Source organism: Halictus rubicundus, chromosome 1 (assembly GCF_050948215.1).
Source record: "Halictus rubicundus isolate RS-2024b chromosome 1, iyHalRubi1_principal, whole genome shotgun sequence".
In the NCBI taxonomy this organism is placed as follows: domain Eukaryota; kingdom Metazoa; phylum Arthropoda; class Insecta; order Hymenoptera; family Halictidae; genus Halictus; species Halictus rubicundus.
This window is the reverse complement of record NC_135149.1, coordinates 24,169,565-24,183,096: the sequence shown is the minus strand read 5'-3', so window position 1 is coordinate 24,183,096 and position 13,532 is coordinate 24,169,565. Positions and strand designations below refer to the sequence as shown.

At 35.9% G+C, this 13,532-nt stretch overlaps 1 protein-coding gene across 1 annotated transcript; it reads left to right on the top strand.

Annotated features, from left to right (window-relative positions):
- Window positions 1–224: 224 nt before the first annotated feature.
- LOC143358459 (G-protein coupled receptor dmsr-1) lies at window positions 225–13,099 on the top strand. Its single transcript, XM_076795632.1, has 4 exons — window positions 225–586; window positions 6,335–6,572; window positions 7,727–8,128; window positions 12,235–13,099. The coding sequence occupies exons 1-4, from the start codon at window positions 263–265 to the stop codon at window positions 12,438–12,440; spliced, it is 1,170 nt and encodes a 389-aa protein (XP_076651747.1). The 5' UTR covers window positions 225–262; the 3' UTR covers window positions 12,441–13,099.
- Window positions 13,100–13,532: the final 433 nt, after the last annotated feature.

Below are 13,532 nucleotides of genomic sequence, written 5' to 3'. Positions count from 1 at the left end.
CCAGTAGCATTTTTCACGTTGCCCGAGCGGACTTTTCAGAGGGAGAAATTTGTCAATTTTTCTATCCGACGCTAATAAAAGCAATCGATCGACCGAATCAATCAACTGAAATTCGGTTTGGACGAATTGAGAAATTCGTGGCACGATGCCGATTTAGCGAGGTATCGATCTACCGGAAAATCGAAGATACTCTCTGCGGGAGATCGTTGGATCGTTTGGATCGACAGATCGCATCGGTACGACAGAAGAGAAAACGGTAGCCATGGATTTGAACGCGACATCGGACGGCTACGTTTGTGATCTGAAGTCTTTTCACTATCATTACTCTCAATTACACGGATGGATCTCGCTGTTCGTTTGCATCTTCGGCTCGATCGCGAACATACTGAACATCCTGGTTCTAACGCGGCGGGAGATGCGGTCACCGACGAATATAATTTTGACGGGGCTAGCCGTGGCAGATTTGCTCGTGATGATCGATTACATCCCTTATTCGTTCCACCTTTACCTGTATCGTCGATCAAGAAAGGACACGTTCACGTACGGATGGGCGATTTTCGTGCTGTTCCATTCGAACTTCGCACAGGTAACGGGTGATCCTTACTTGTCCTTCGGGAAACTCTTCCTGGAACTTGTCTTCTAGATATTTTATTAAAGAGTTCGGGGATAACGGCGGAAAAGAGGGAACGCTATGATCGAGTGCACTGTCGGGATAAACAGACGCGATCGCGAAAACTATCTGGCCGCGTTAACAATAAGTATTAATTCTTTTTCAAAATTCTGAATTCAGCACAGAAAGAATTGTCTCGAAAGACTGTATATACACAACAATTATTTTAACACTTTTCGCGAGAAATTGCGAAATTTGACCTGTGATAATTTCGTTGAAAAGAACAGTTCAATAATATAATTGGATCCATTTTAAAGCTGGAATTCCCTACTTTTGCCATCCGTCGTTCATTTCATTCAAAGATAATTTTGCACGATACTGCGACTGGGAAATCGAAGACGCTTTTATTGGTCCAAAATGAAACAGATTGAAACGTACGTAAAAATATTGGAAAATTTTTCTCGTTACTGAAACCACCGCAGAATTATAGATCGAAGCTTCCCCTTTGCAACGAACGCTTAAAACTTGATCTACGATTTTTTCTAGTCGATTTATTGAGCTTTGAATGAAACCATCAGGAAACTTCCCTCTGGACATGTCTTGTTGTTAGATATTTTATTAAAAAATGTTATGCATTCTAATAAATAATTTGAAGCTGATTCTCTCAAATTCGCTAAATTAACATGTTCTTCGGTTGTCGAGTCGCAAGACGAATTAATTTGTACGCTTAATATTTCTCGAAATTGTGAATTCGAACAGCTGGTTCAGAACTGGTTTCACGAAACGTGGTTCGGCTCTTTATCTCTGATGAAGTTAGTATACTTCGTTGAGCTTCTCGTGTGTGCAACGATAATCATCTATTTCTGCAATAACTTGCTCAGTTACGAGTGAATTTTCCGCAATTTTTAATAAATATTGTGGGTCTTATAAACTGATCGTAACTTTCACGGCCTCCAAGTTTCGTTCTATAGTGTTCCATAGTATTTTGGAGAATGTTTTGTAGCTATATTTTTATAAGTAGATTGCGGACATTTGTGCGAAATGAAAATTTTTTGTTTTGCATTTAGTCTACTTTTTTTCTCAAACGCATAAAATACTGCAGTTGTAAATTTTAACTTTTTCCTGACAAATGTGTACAAATAGTAATTATTTATTTCAAACAGCTTTTGTGTTATTATTTGTTTATTTCAGGTTCCTATGAAATCGACTTGGTTAATAATAATTTTGATTTAAGAACTCATTAAATTCATACGTATTGTTTTTAACTCACAATTATGTTCTAATTATCAACAATAATCTCAACAAATGCATATTAAGTACTCTTATCCGTATTAATAAAAACTTCAAAGTTATAAAATTCAGTTTCAAGATATTTAATATACTGTGAGTTAAAAATAAAGAAGAATTAAATTAAAAAGAAAGAATGCAAAGCACTTTTGTAGATTCGTTTTATTTTGTTAACGGAACAAAATTGGAGATATAACAAAGTGAAAATTTGCCGTGAAAAATTTTTTGTTATGTACAGTAATGACTTCAATAATTTTTAACATGCCTTTCTACTTTATTTCAACGTAGAAGAGCATTAATAATGGAAATCACGTTCTATTCGGTCCGCATTGAATATGGAAATGTATCCGATGTGTCGGCCGTTATCTCTGGAGATCGTCTTTGATATTTATTATAAAGTAGCGATAATGTATCAACATTTTCTACAATTACTATGACTAAATGATGCAATTATTGTCGTAAAAGGTTTTTTGAAATATTCTTTAAAAATCAAGATATATACTGTTTTGCTTAAAGAAACACATTTTTAGATAACAATCTCGTTTTCATACAATTTGCCATGGACATTTGATGTACATTCTTGTTAACACATACCAAAATTGCAAAATATTTCTGCTTCCTTGGACGAATATAAATCAATTTACAGATGTAAAAATGTGCAATACCTATTTCTTATATCTGACGCAGAAACCCTTTATTTTGCACCAAAAATCCACAATTATTAAAGACATTCAAAAAATCTATAATTAATAAAAAAAAAATTGATTTTGGTAACTCAATAATAGCGTGTGTACACAGTTGAAAAATAACTGTTGATTTATGACCATTTTCCATTGTGGACATAACAATTACAGTCCCTGTTTCCATCAATACACATTGTTTTCCAAAACCATTCGCTCCGCACAAAAATTCCCCATTTAAATTGTCGAATACTAAAAAAGTTTACTTTAAACATTTTTCGACGATTTACAGCCACCTGTGAGATTTCCAATTGCAATAAAATGACTACATCCCTTTAACCGCGTGTGTGCTATGCCGGGGTCATTCGTGACCCGTCGCGGTGGGGATAAACTCGAGGGACCGTCAATATGCACAATTTTATTCCGATACAAGGTGACGCTTTTCATTTCGAAATAAGAAAATCGCTATCCCCTCTTCTTCATTCGAAATACGACGAAAGCCAGTCCCGAGCCATCGCCTTATATCGAAGGAAAACTGAAGCGAAATATCGGCGTGGGTCAGAAACGATTCCGGCATAAGCTTAGAGCTCGCAGGAGTCCGAGGGTTAAACAATTTTTGATGATTCACGACCATCTTGAAAGTTCCGAATTCAAATAAAAAATTACCACATCCCACGCCGGAGGGATGGTTTCGTCGTTTACAGATCGCAGGCTCCCCCTATCACAATTTCCCTGTATTGTTCGACGAGACCTGACCTATATGTTTGGAAAGGGTACGCCTCGATCCAGTGAATCAGTCTTCTTCATCTTTTTAATTAAAGACTAAATTGTGTTTGAACAAGCGTCGATGATACCTTTCCTCGATCCTCGCCCCTCTTTGTTTCCGATTCCCCTCTCCACGAGAGACGTGCGAAAATATTCGCAGAATTCTTTTCAATGGAAACAAACAGTCCGTCGGAGCATTTTGGATAAGATCAAGAAACGAAAATACGCAGACGGTGTTTCCAATGTTACTCGTGTAAACGTAATATCAAAGAATCGAAAGTGTTTCGCTCGTAACAAAGAAATATTCGATGTATGCTAATAATACGTTGCTGTTTATCGAGTCGCGCATGCATCTTTCGGACAATCGAGAAACTGTTATTCCGACGATCATCGCGGTCGTGTGTTTTTATCTGTATGTCGTTATTACAAAGACCGCCGGAATCTCTTAAAAACAAAAAGGTTTTTTATGTTTTCATTGAAGAGGAAAAAAGGTTGTTCATTGGAGCATTTATTGTTAGACAAAATATTCAACTTACAGCGAGCGTAGAAAGTATTCGTACACTGGGCATTTTCAAGCAGAACTTTACACTATTGACGTTTATTGATTAAATTTTGTAAAATAATTAATTCGTGCATGTCTTCGATGTTATATCAATTATTTTCGCAGTTTGCAAAAATTACAGGAAATATTGAAAAATCAATGGATATAGGGTGAGAGACCCAATTACTGTGTCTATATTAATTATTTTATTTTTAAAGCATAATTAATATTAAAAAAGAGATGTTAAATTTTTTCATTAAAATGTTATATTTCTCTTTTTTCATATTCAGTATACTTTGAAAATAAGTATAATTAATATAGGCACAGTAATTGATTCCCCCACATTAATTGGGTCCCTTACCCTATAAGAGGAACGAGTATTTATACCGTTATTGTGTCACAGTTATTAGTTGATAACGTAAATATCACATAATCACTTCCTAATTATCATTAACAATTCCAGTGTATTTAGAATCAATATTAACGTCACTATTGCCCACAATTTCACATTATTTAATCGCATTACCGAATAATGAGATGAAAACGTACGAAAGACGTTTATAGAAAGAAGAAAAAATTGTTATTAATTTGCACAAAGTCAATAAATAATTGATAGGTACAAATTAAAGAAAGGTCTACAAAATAACTTAAAAAAACGAACGTCTGCAGCAGAAAAACAAGTGGTATGCTGATTGGTTTATTATTCGAATGATGAAACAAAGTGCAAGGTCAATAAGCATTGTTAAGTAATTATACAATAATTGAAGTATTGATTTATATGCTACAATTGCGCTTTCTAAGGAATCTACGTCAGTCGAATAAAAAGAACATCAAATTTAAAGCGAACAAAAAGAAGAGAACGAAATTCGTAAACAACAATACGAACACAGATTAATTTTCGCGGACGAGAGTAAGTACGAAATTTTCGGGGCCATTGGATGTCGTGCTGCATGCAGAAAGAAAAATGAAAACCGGAAACCAGAGAGCTTGCTAGCATCCGCGAAAGACAACGGCGGTTTCGTAACGGTTTGGGGTTGCACGAGTGCACATGGTGTTGGTACATTACACGTTTATCGACGAAATAACGAACCTCCGGGTTTATATTGAGATTTTGTATCGCCGAAGAAATGGGAATTCGGGGCAATTTTATTCCCACACTGCGTTCGATATGCGAGCGTGGATATTACACAAACATACTTAAAAAATTCTTCTGCAATCGCTGAATGTATGCTAATCTTATTAAACCTTGCCTGGAATGAAAAATTAGAACGGAGAACACAGAGTGAACACAGAAATAATTTCACAAACTGGGCAAACACTTGAAACATTTTTCATACCGTATTTATTCCAAAGAATATTCAATGAAAATATTGAATAACGCATCGATTTGTCGAAATGAATTAATAAACGTTGACGTAATTAATAACGTTCAAAATAAGCTCCCCTTGTTAATTTCGCAAATTGTGCAAACGCTTGATGCATTTTTCATACCATATTCATTCCGTAGAACATTTAATAAAAACATGTACGAACTCGTTGATTTGCCAATATGAGTTAATAAACATTGAAGTAAAATAACCTTTAAAATATGCTTCCCTTGTTAATTTCGCAAATTGTGCATACACATGAAAAATCTTTCAAACATCTGTTTTATAAAATATTGAGAGCATTGTAAAAGCTCATTGATGTGGTAAAACGAGTTGATAAAGGTCAATTGTATAGAGTTTCGAAATTGGTTCCGGCACGAATATTTTCTAGACTCACTGTAGGTCCTCTAAATCGGAGCCGGCCAACTGGCGGCCCATGGGCCGCACATTGTTTCCTTCCTGTGTTCAAAGCAGTGTCGCCAGATGAGGGGAGGGAGCACCAATTGAGGGGGAAAAAGTTACCCTCTCTCTGCCAGTACCGGCGTATGCACGACAGAGACGAAACGCGTCACGTGACCTGCTCGCGGCGGAAGCGAGGGGCATAGCGCGGTAGAAGGGGAAGTTAGAGTGGGGGGACAAGTCTTGATCTGGCGACTCTGGTTCTCAGCAGTATCGCCAGATGAGGGGAGGGAGCACCAATTGAGGGGGAAAAAGTTACCCTCTCTCTACCAGTACCGGAGTATGCACGACAGGGACGAAACGCGTCACGTGACCTGCCCGCGGCGGAAGCGAGGGGCATAGCGCGGTAGAAGGGGAAGTTAGAGTGGGGGGGACAAGTCTTGATCTGGCGACACTGGTTCACAGTGCCTACCAGCGTCTCCCACCATTCGTATCCTATGAAAACAATAGCGTGCAGCCCGTGGGACTCAGTTCCCCGACTCTGTAGATAAATTCAAGCTAGAAATGGGAGAACCGGAAAATTAATGGCGGGGGTCGCGCAGCGACGGCGGCAAGGAAACCCGATTCTACTCTAGGTAAACGACGAATGGAATGGAACTCGTAGGATACCAATTCATTTTTGCAGGTGTGTCATACCATCTCGATTTGTTTAACTTTGATACTGGCCGTGTGGAGGTACGTGGCAGTGGCGAAGAAAAACAGAGAGTGGTGCAGTTACAGAAGAACCGTTTTCGCAATTTTGATTACGTATGCTTTCTGCCCGGTACTATGCGTACCTCTATACATTACTACAGAGGTGCGGGAAAAAGTGGAAGTTCTGGATTCGAATGGAATGCCTGTCAGTCAAACTGAATCTCTCGCGGGTGAGTAATTTTCCAGTTACAATGACCAAATAATTCAAAGATTGTTTGCATAAAGCACGCGACAACGAAAGCGAGCGTAATTTTTCGAAGGAGCGATACGCACATTTCATTACGATTAGACTGCGGATTTTATGCATTTATGTTACCAGATGGAATGCGAAACAGTAAACACACGAGAAGAATTCGAAAATACAGTCACATTATTGTCGGACTATTAAAGCTGTTAAGAGCGAAGATAAATTTCTATTTAGCCCCTGCTTGTTGCAGTTGAGGTGGAAAATTTTCATATTGCATAAAGACCCGCAGTCTAATCGTGACAAATGATTTACGAGGTCGCGAAGATAAATGGAAGAGAGCGAATGTTGAAAACTGAATTGCAAAAGCGACTTACTGTTCGTGTATCTTCTTAATTATTTTACCCCTGTGTATCGATGTTGAACCATTAAATTCAGTTTTCACGATTCTGATCATTTCTTTATATATTTTACATATTTACTTTATACTTTCTGTTAAGTATTTGTAAATATATTGTGTCACATATTTATTAATATTTCTAACGATTTTTTACCATCGTACCCTAATACTTTTTCACGTAGAAGGACGAGAGAATGTAATAAACAATATGTGTAAACAATATTCATTTCCATTAAAATATCGGAATTTTATTTCGGTTTAACACTTCGACTGCCAAAGCAACAACCTTAAAAATTCCATAAAATCAGAATAATTTATTTAATAAAATAACTATCGAAGAGTTTAATTCTTGCGCGTTCAAGGCCTATGCTGGAGTCATTTCTGACCCATGCCCCGATATTTCACAACAGTTTTCTTTCGATATAAGGCGATGACTCGGGACTGTCTTTCGTCTTATTTCGGATGAAGAAGAATTGTCATAGTTCGAAGTAAAAATCAAGTAAAAGTCACGAATGACTCCGGTATAGCATACGCAGGGTTAATCAAATTTGGCACAATAATGAAATTAATGTAATAATTAATTTTTAAATATGGACACAAAATGTTGTCACCTATATTTTGGGTGACACGGCGGTCAACGTGTTAAAGGAAATTCCTGTTCGGAAATCTTCATCACGAGTCTGACTCGATATTGCAGGGCGAGTGGTTAACCAGAGTACATGAGGATCTGTTGTTTTCAGATTCGTCGATAGCTAAAACGGTGAACACGACGCTCTACTTCGTTCAGTTAACAGAAACGGCCGAGAACGACGACATTCTCGTGGCTTTGAACTTCTGGATATACAGCGTCGTGATCAAACTGTTTCCCTGCGTCGTTTTGACGGTTGTCATATTGAAGCTTCTGCTGGTTCTGCTGGAAGCGAAACGAAGGAGGCAAAAGCTAACGAACATGCACGATGAGAAATTCGATCGGAAGAAAAGCTCCCGAAGAGTGGACATGGAGAGGCAAACCGATAGAACGAAGATGATGTTGCTCGCAGTTTTACTCCTGTTCCTGCTCACGGAATTGCCGCAGGGGGTCCTGGGACTTTTCAGCGTGCTGCTCGGACAAGGTTTCTTCAAAACCTGTTACCTGAGGTTAGGTCAGTACGATGGTAAATTCATATTTTTCGAGAGTTCATAGCGATCGGAATACGGTGAATCCGCGTTATATGTCAGCAATCCGGGTCATGTCGTCGTCGGGACACTAATCTTTGCGGCAGTGTCGAACATAGCAAAAGGACAGCGACAGTCAGCGCCATTTACAGTTCGCCGCGGTCTGTAAACACGTCGTAATTCGTGCGTCCTATGAGTTATCTGCCGGCGAGAACTTCATTATTTTTTTATGGGACTTTCACGAATATATTTGTGGAATTTTTCTGATTAAAATGATTAATGTGTTATGTTCACGGGGTATACCCCGCGGCAGTGTGGATAATTCCGCGACGGCTAAGATGTCTCGGCGATGTATATCCCGGATTCACTGTATCGAAAGTTTACACGGCCGAGAAGAATAAACACGAAGTTTCGAAAGAACAGTATACCGGCGTGAAAGATGAAGCTAAATCTGGTACACAATCAAACTTTGCTGAAAGTTCGGGAAAGCATTTGCAACATACACAGAACGAAGATTTACGTGCAAGTTCCTTGATTAAATATGGGGTTGTTGCGTATGAATTTTTAAGCTGGAGCCTCGGTTATTCGAATTAATCAGGAAAACGTGAACGTCCGGATAATAGAATAGCTTCTTACAGTGATGAGTTAAGTCCTCGAGTCGTACAATAAATCACACGCTGTTCATGGACCGAAACACGAATGAAAAATTAACTTTTGCATTTATTTGCTTCTTCAAGTATCATCAGAAGTATAAATATTTCAAGTGAGATCGGTAAATTGTATTTGGCCTTGGGCCTCTCAAACGCGCTCGACTGTTTCAATTGTAAAAGAACGGGGTAAATTGGAAGTTCAACAGCGCATCCTGCTTGACAACATAGTATTTCTTATTATCGCGGAACAACGTCGCTTTGCTCGTCAAATTACTTTCTTGAGTGCGCAATGCTGCTGTTAAATTGAACGTGACTTCATTCACTGGGTTCAATAAAAGTCCTGAATCTGAATTGTAACTTAACAATAAAACTGACTTTCCGACACATAAATTTATACATATCCCTCATGTATAAATGCTGACAATGTAGTTCAATAAGAAAAGTGACACAACCCAAACATTTTTTTAATTATTTTTATTGGCTTATTTTATTTTCACTAGCTTTGAAGTCACTCCAACATTTCACAGTAAAAACGTCACAACTCTAATTCAACCTTCCAACAATGATTCGCAGGAAAAAACGACATAACTCGAAATATATTTAGAAAAAAATTAAAACAATAAATATATAAATTGTGGTGTAATTTATAACTAATGTACATGACAATTAACCCGGTGTCTAAATAACAACAAATTATTTTACATTTCTAAGATGGTTATATACAATAGAAAAAATTGGCAATTTTAGGTAATTTTCAAATGCTCTCCTATAAAATTTCATTTTTTTTTTACTTATGTCACTTTTCTTACGAATGAACGTTATCATCGAAACCAGAAACAGAATTGTGAGAAAATAAATTAAACAATATATGTATAGGAAATCTAATTACAATGCAATTAGGTTAGCCGGAACTGGTCGTTTAAATGCTAATAAAGAACCATTGCAAAATCAATTCCATTAAAATGACCGTCCCATAAACTCTAATTAAAATTAAAACTGATGAATTTTTCAATATGAACCAAAAGTCCAAATTACTGTCCAATTACTGTGGTAGCTTCACGAAATATTTACTTTGTGAATTGTGAATTCTAATTGTGAAAGGTGCGCACTCGTTGCCACGTGTCATTAAAATGTAGATTCTACATTGTAGAATATGCAGATGTATGTAGAGTTACCGCTACGAAGGTCTACTTTATTTTTTATTTGTTTTTTTTTTACTGTAAAAGATAGCTTTTCTGGAAGTATCGTGTGTAGAAGAATGCGATACGTATAATCGCAACACCTTCTTTTTCTGGTCATTTGTCTGAGCCCTATTTTATAGACGGAATTTACTATTTCATCTCTGGCTAGAAATTGCCAGGTGCAATTTATTCTGTTGCGTTACGTCAGTCTTTTAATAGCACATAATTGTTCTAATTTCCATGAGAAAGGAACAGCGTTATATGGAAAACAATGCAACACATGGATAGTCTGAGCTCTTGTCCCGCCTGTATTACAAATGCGTAATATTAATCTTTCCGAAATGCGTTTACTTCTCTTCTATGCTAATTTGCGTATAAACTGGAATTTATACGATCATTTTTATTCAATTATTTCCGGATAATTTACATGTATTCATCAAAAATTTCTTTAGCGTAACAGATGTTGGAAATGATTAAAAATTATCGGTATTGTGCAACATTCTTCTTAAATTCTAATTCAGATATAAATTTAAATTAAATGAAACTATTGTATGCAAGACTCAGGCGCTATACAGGGTGTCCCACAAGTTTTGTATTTGCTTGAAGAAGGTGATTCCTGAGGTCATTTCAAGTATCTTTTTCCTTTGCGAAAATATCCTCCGTGACTTCGTTAAGGAGTTATTCATGTAAAAACACGGACCAATCGAAGTGCGGCGACAGCGGACAGATTCTGGCTCGACCAATGCCAACGCGGGACCTGTCACCGAGCCAGCATCCGTCTGCTGTAGCCGCGCTCCGATTGGTCCGTGTTTTTTCATGAATAACTCCTCAACGAATCCGCGGAGAACACTTTTGCAAATGAAAAAGTTACCTCAAATGACCTCAGGAGTCACCCCTTTCAAGGAAGTACAATATTTTTGGAACACCCTGTATACTAATGGTTCAGATTATGTCGATAACAAGAAAAAAATTCGTATTACTTACGGTTTAATCTGATGTTTGTTTGAAAACCTTAAATTACTGTTTGATTCAAACATGCTCGCCGCATGTTGTGCACCTCAGGCTTAAGAAAATACGAAACCGTGATCGATATTTGTTTATCCGTACCACTTCGAACGAAAAAGCAGTCTGCTGCCAGTCTCGTATCATCGTTCGAGGTCAGATATGTAAATTTCACTCATCTTTAGACTCGAATTTACACTTTTATGTTCGGTAATATTCGGTGAATCTGTTTCGTTTCTGCGTAATTAACAGAACTAGAAAACATATAAAGAATACTATTTCTAACTGGTTCCTGCTCTTAGTAAATTCCTATACCTGGTGCATTTACCTTTTAGTAGCTCTAACTTTATAAAAGAACAAAACCGCTCGTCCTGTATTATGAAGGAATATTTTATACGGTAATTGATTTTTCATGTATGTGAAAGATAGTTGCATTGTATCAGGGCTAAAAGCATGGTGGATTTAGGGAAAAATTGATTACATGACATGATGACATGAACTGTTTGTCCTTTTTAGAGAAAATCCGATACTATTATAGTTGGATAAACATTGTATTCAATGTATGTACATAAATCTTGTTGAATTGCTAAAGATTCGTCTATAAAAATATTAGGTGTAAAAATCAATTCGTGGCCCTTACAATCAATTTCTAACTTTATATTAAATTTCAACCTTTTGTCACCCATATTGGGGATTTATTAATTATGTATAAGATGCAAAAATACACATGCATAAAACATGCACGTGTATAGCCAATAAATTTATGAAAAAAGACGACGAATTAATTAAAAACGTACACCCAATACAAATATTATACCCCATTATTAATAATTTTCAAACAGTGTTAAATTAATGTTATGACAAACTATCAAACTTATCAAACGTATTATCTGTTTAATTCTCCTGCTTCCAAATTGAATTCAATAATATTTAAAAAATCGTTCAAAAAGATTCCAACTAGGGTAAGGGACGAAATTACTATACTAATTATACTTATTTTTAAAGCATAATGAATGTAAAAAAAGAGATATTATATTTTTTATCGTTAAAATTAGTTAATATATGTCATATATTTCTTTTTTAATATCTCTTATGCTTTAAAAATAAGTATAATTAATATAGACACAGTAATTGGTACCCCCAATCTTTCTAAAGTGAAAACTTTTGTAGATGACATTAATTTGTGCCATTATGATATGTTTATTTATACCAAATTTCTAATTTTAATCGAATGTACTAATCGTTTTATGAAATTTGCAGGTGACGTTATCGACATGCTGACCCTTGTCAATTCAGCCATAAATTTCATTCTCTACTGCACCATGAGCAGACAGTTCAGAAAAACGTTCAATGAACTATTTTGCAAAAACTGGAGGATCACCCGGCACACAGGAAAACAGATATTGATAGATAATAATGGTCATACGGGTACGAATCACACGGTGACACAAGTGACGCAAGTGTAGTTGGAAAGAAAATGGTGGGCCTCCCTTTTTCTATGTTCACGTCCACCAAAAAGGACCTAATCATTATAATTTTATTTGTTAATAACTTTCAAGTGAATACTTAACATTACCTGAGAATACATTTCTTTCTGTTAAGCATCTGATATTCAAACTACAAGTATTAATTTTTTAAAATAGTAATTAATAGACAATGGAATAATCTTAGTGCTTTTTACTAATATTTCATTAACATAATTGTTTTGTTTCGGTTTTATCACGAGAGAAGAGAGTTGTGTTGTAAAAGTACTCCAATATTCGGATAGATGGCGCCAACGACGGACTTCCGAAAAATCACATATTTTAATGGATTTAGGAATACTTTGAAAATTTAAATAAAGGAACACCACTGCCGTACTGAATTTAAAGGAGAAATAAATTATTTCTCTCGTATTAACACAGTGATATTTCATTGAAAAAATTAACGAAGGAGATTAAACGCACTGCAAAGTATTCCTAAACACATCATAATTTGCAGCGTATCGAAAAATTATTTGTACTCTTTTGTGGTAACAATTTGTAACGATAGTTTGGATTATCTAGTACATCTCCATTCACCATAATCAATAAGTTTATTTGCATACGGCAATGTTTTACTATTTGAAGATATATAAAAGAAAAATGAAGAATGAAGAAGAATGAAGAATGAAGAATGAAGAATTTCATGATCAAGAAAATCTTGACTATATTAGTTAGAATATTTAGCACGTTACAGGAAAAGTAACGAAAAATCCATTTATAAATGGTCAAAGTTTATCTTCAAATATTATGTCACTACATATTTAGAACGATTATTAGTGCTAAGATCATGAGGTTATATTTCATTGGTGTAATAAAGTGATCAGGGAAAACTATTGGTTAAATATAAAACCTTCAATTTTCCATGAAAGGAAGATATTATTTTTAGCAGAACAACGATTTGAAATTCACTGCCAAAAGAGTTGAATTTATTCTACAAAAATAATATAAAATTGCTATAAATTGTCAAAAAAGTTTGTAAATTATTCTTGAGATTACAGAAATTCATAAAAACTATGGAATATTCTCTTGCATTAT

Bases quoted from the DNA above. Each gene is read 5' to 3' on its own strand.
- LOC143358459 (XM_076795632.1), top strand. From the start codon at position 263: ATGGATTTGAACGCGACATCGGACGGCTACGTTTGTGATCTGAAGTCT. The intron at 587-6,334 runs GTAACGGGTGAT...TCATTTTTGCAG, and splicing joins TCCATTCGAACTTCGCACAG to GTGTGTCATACCATCTCGAT. The intron at 8,129-12,234 runs GTCAGTACGATG...TGAAATTTGCAG, and splicing joins AACCTGTTACCTGAGGTTAG to GTGACGTTATCGACATGCTG.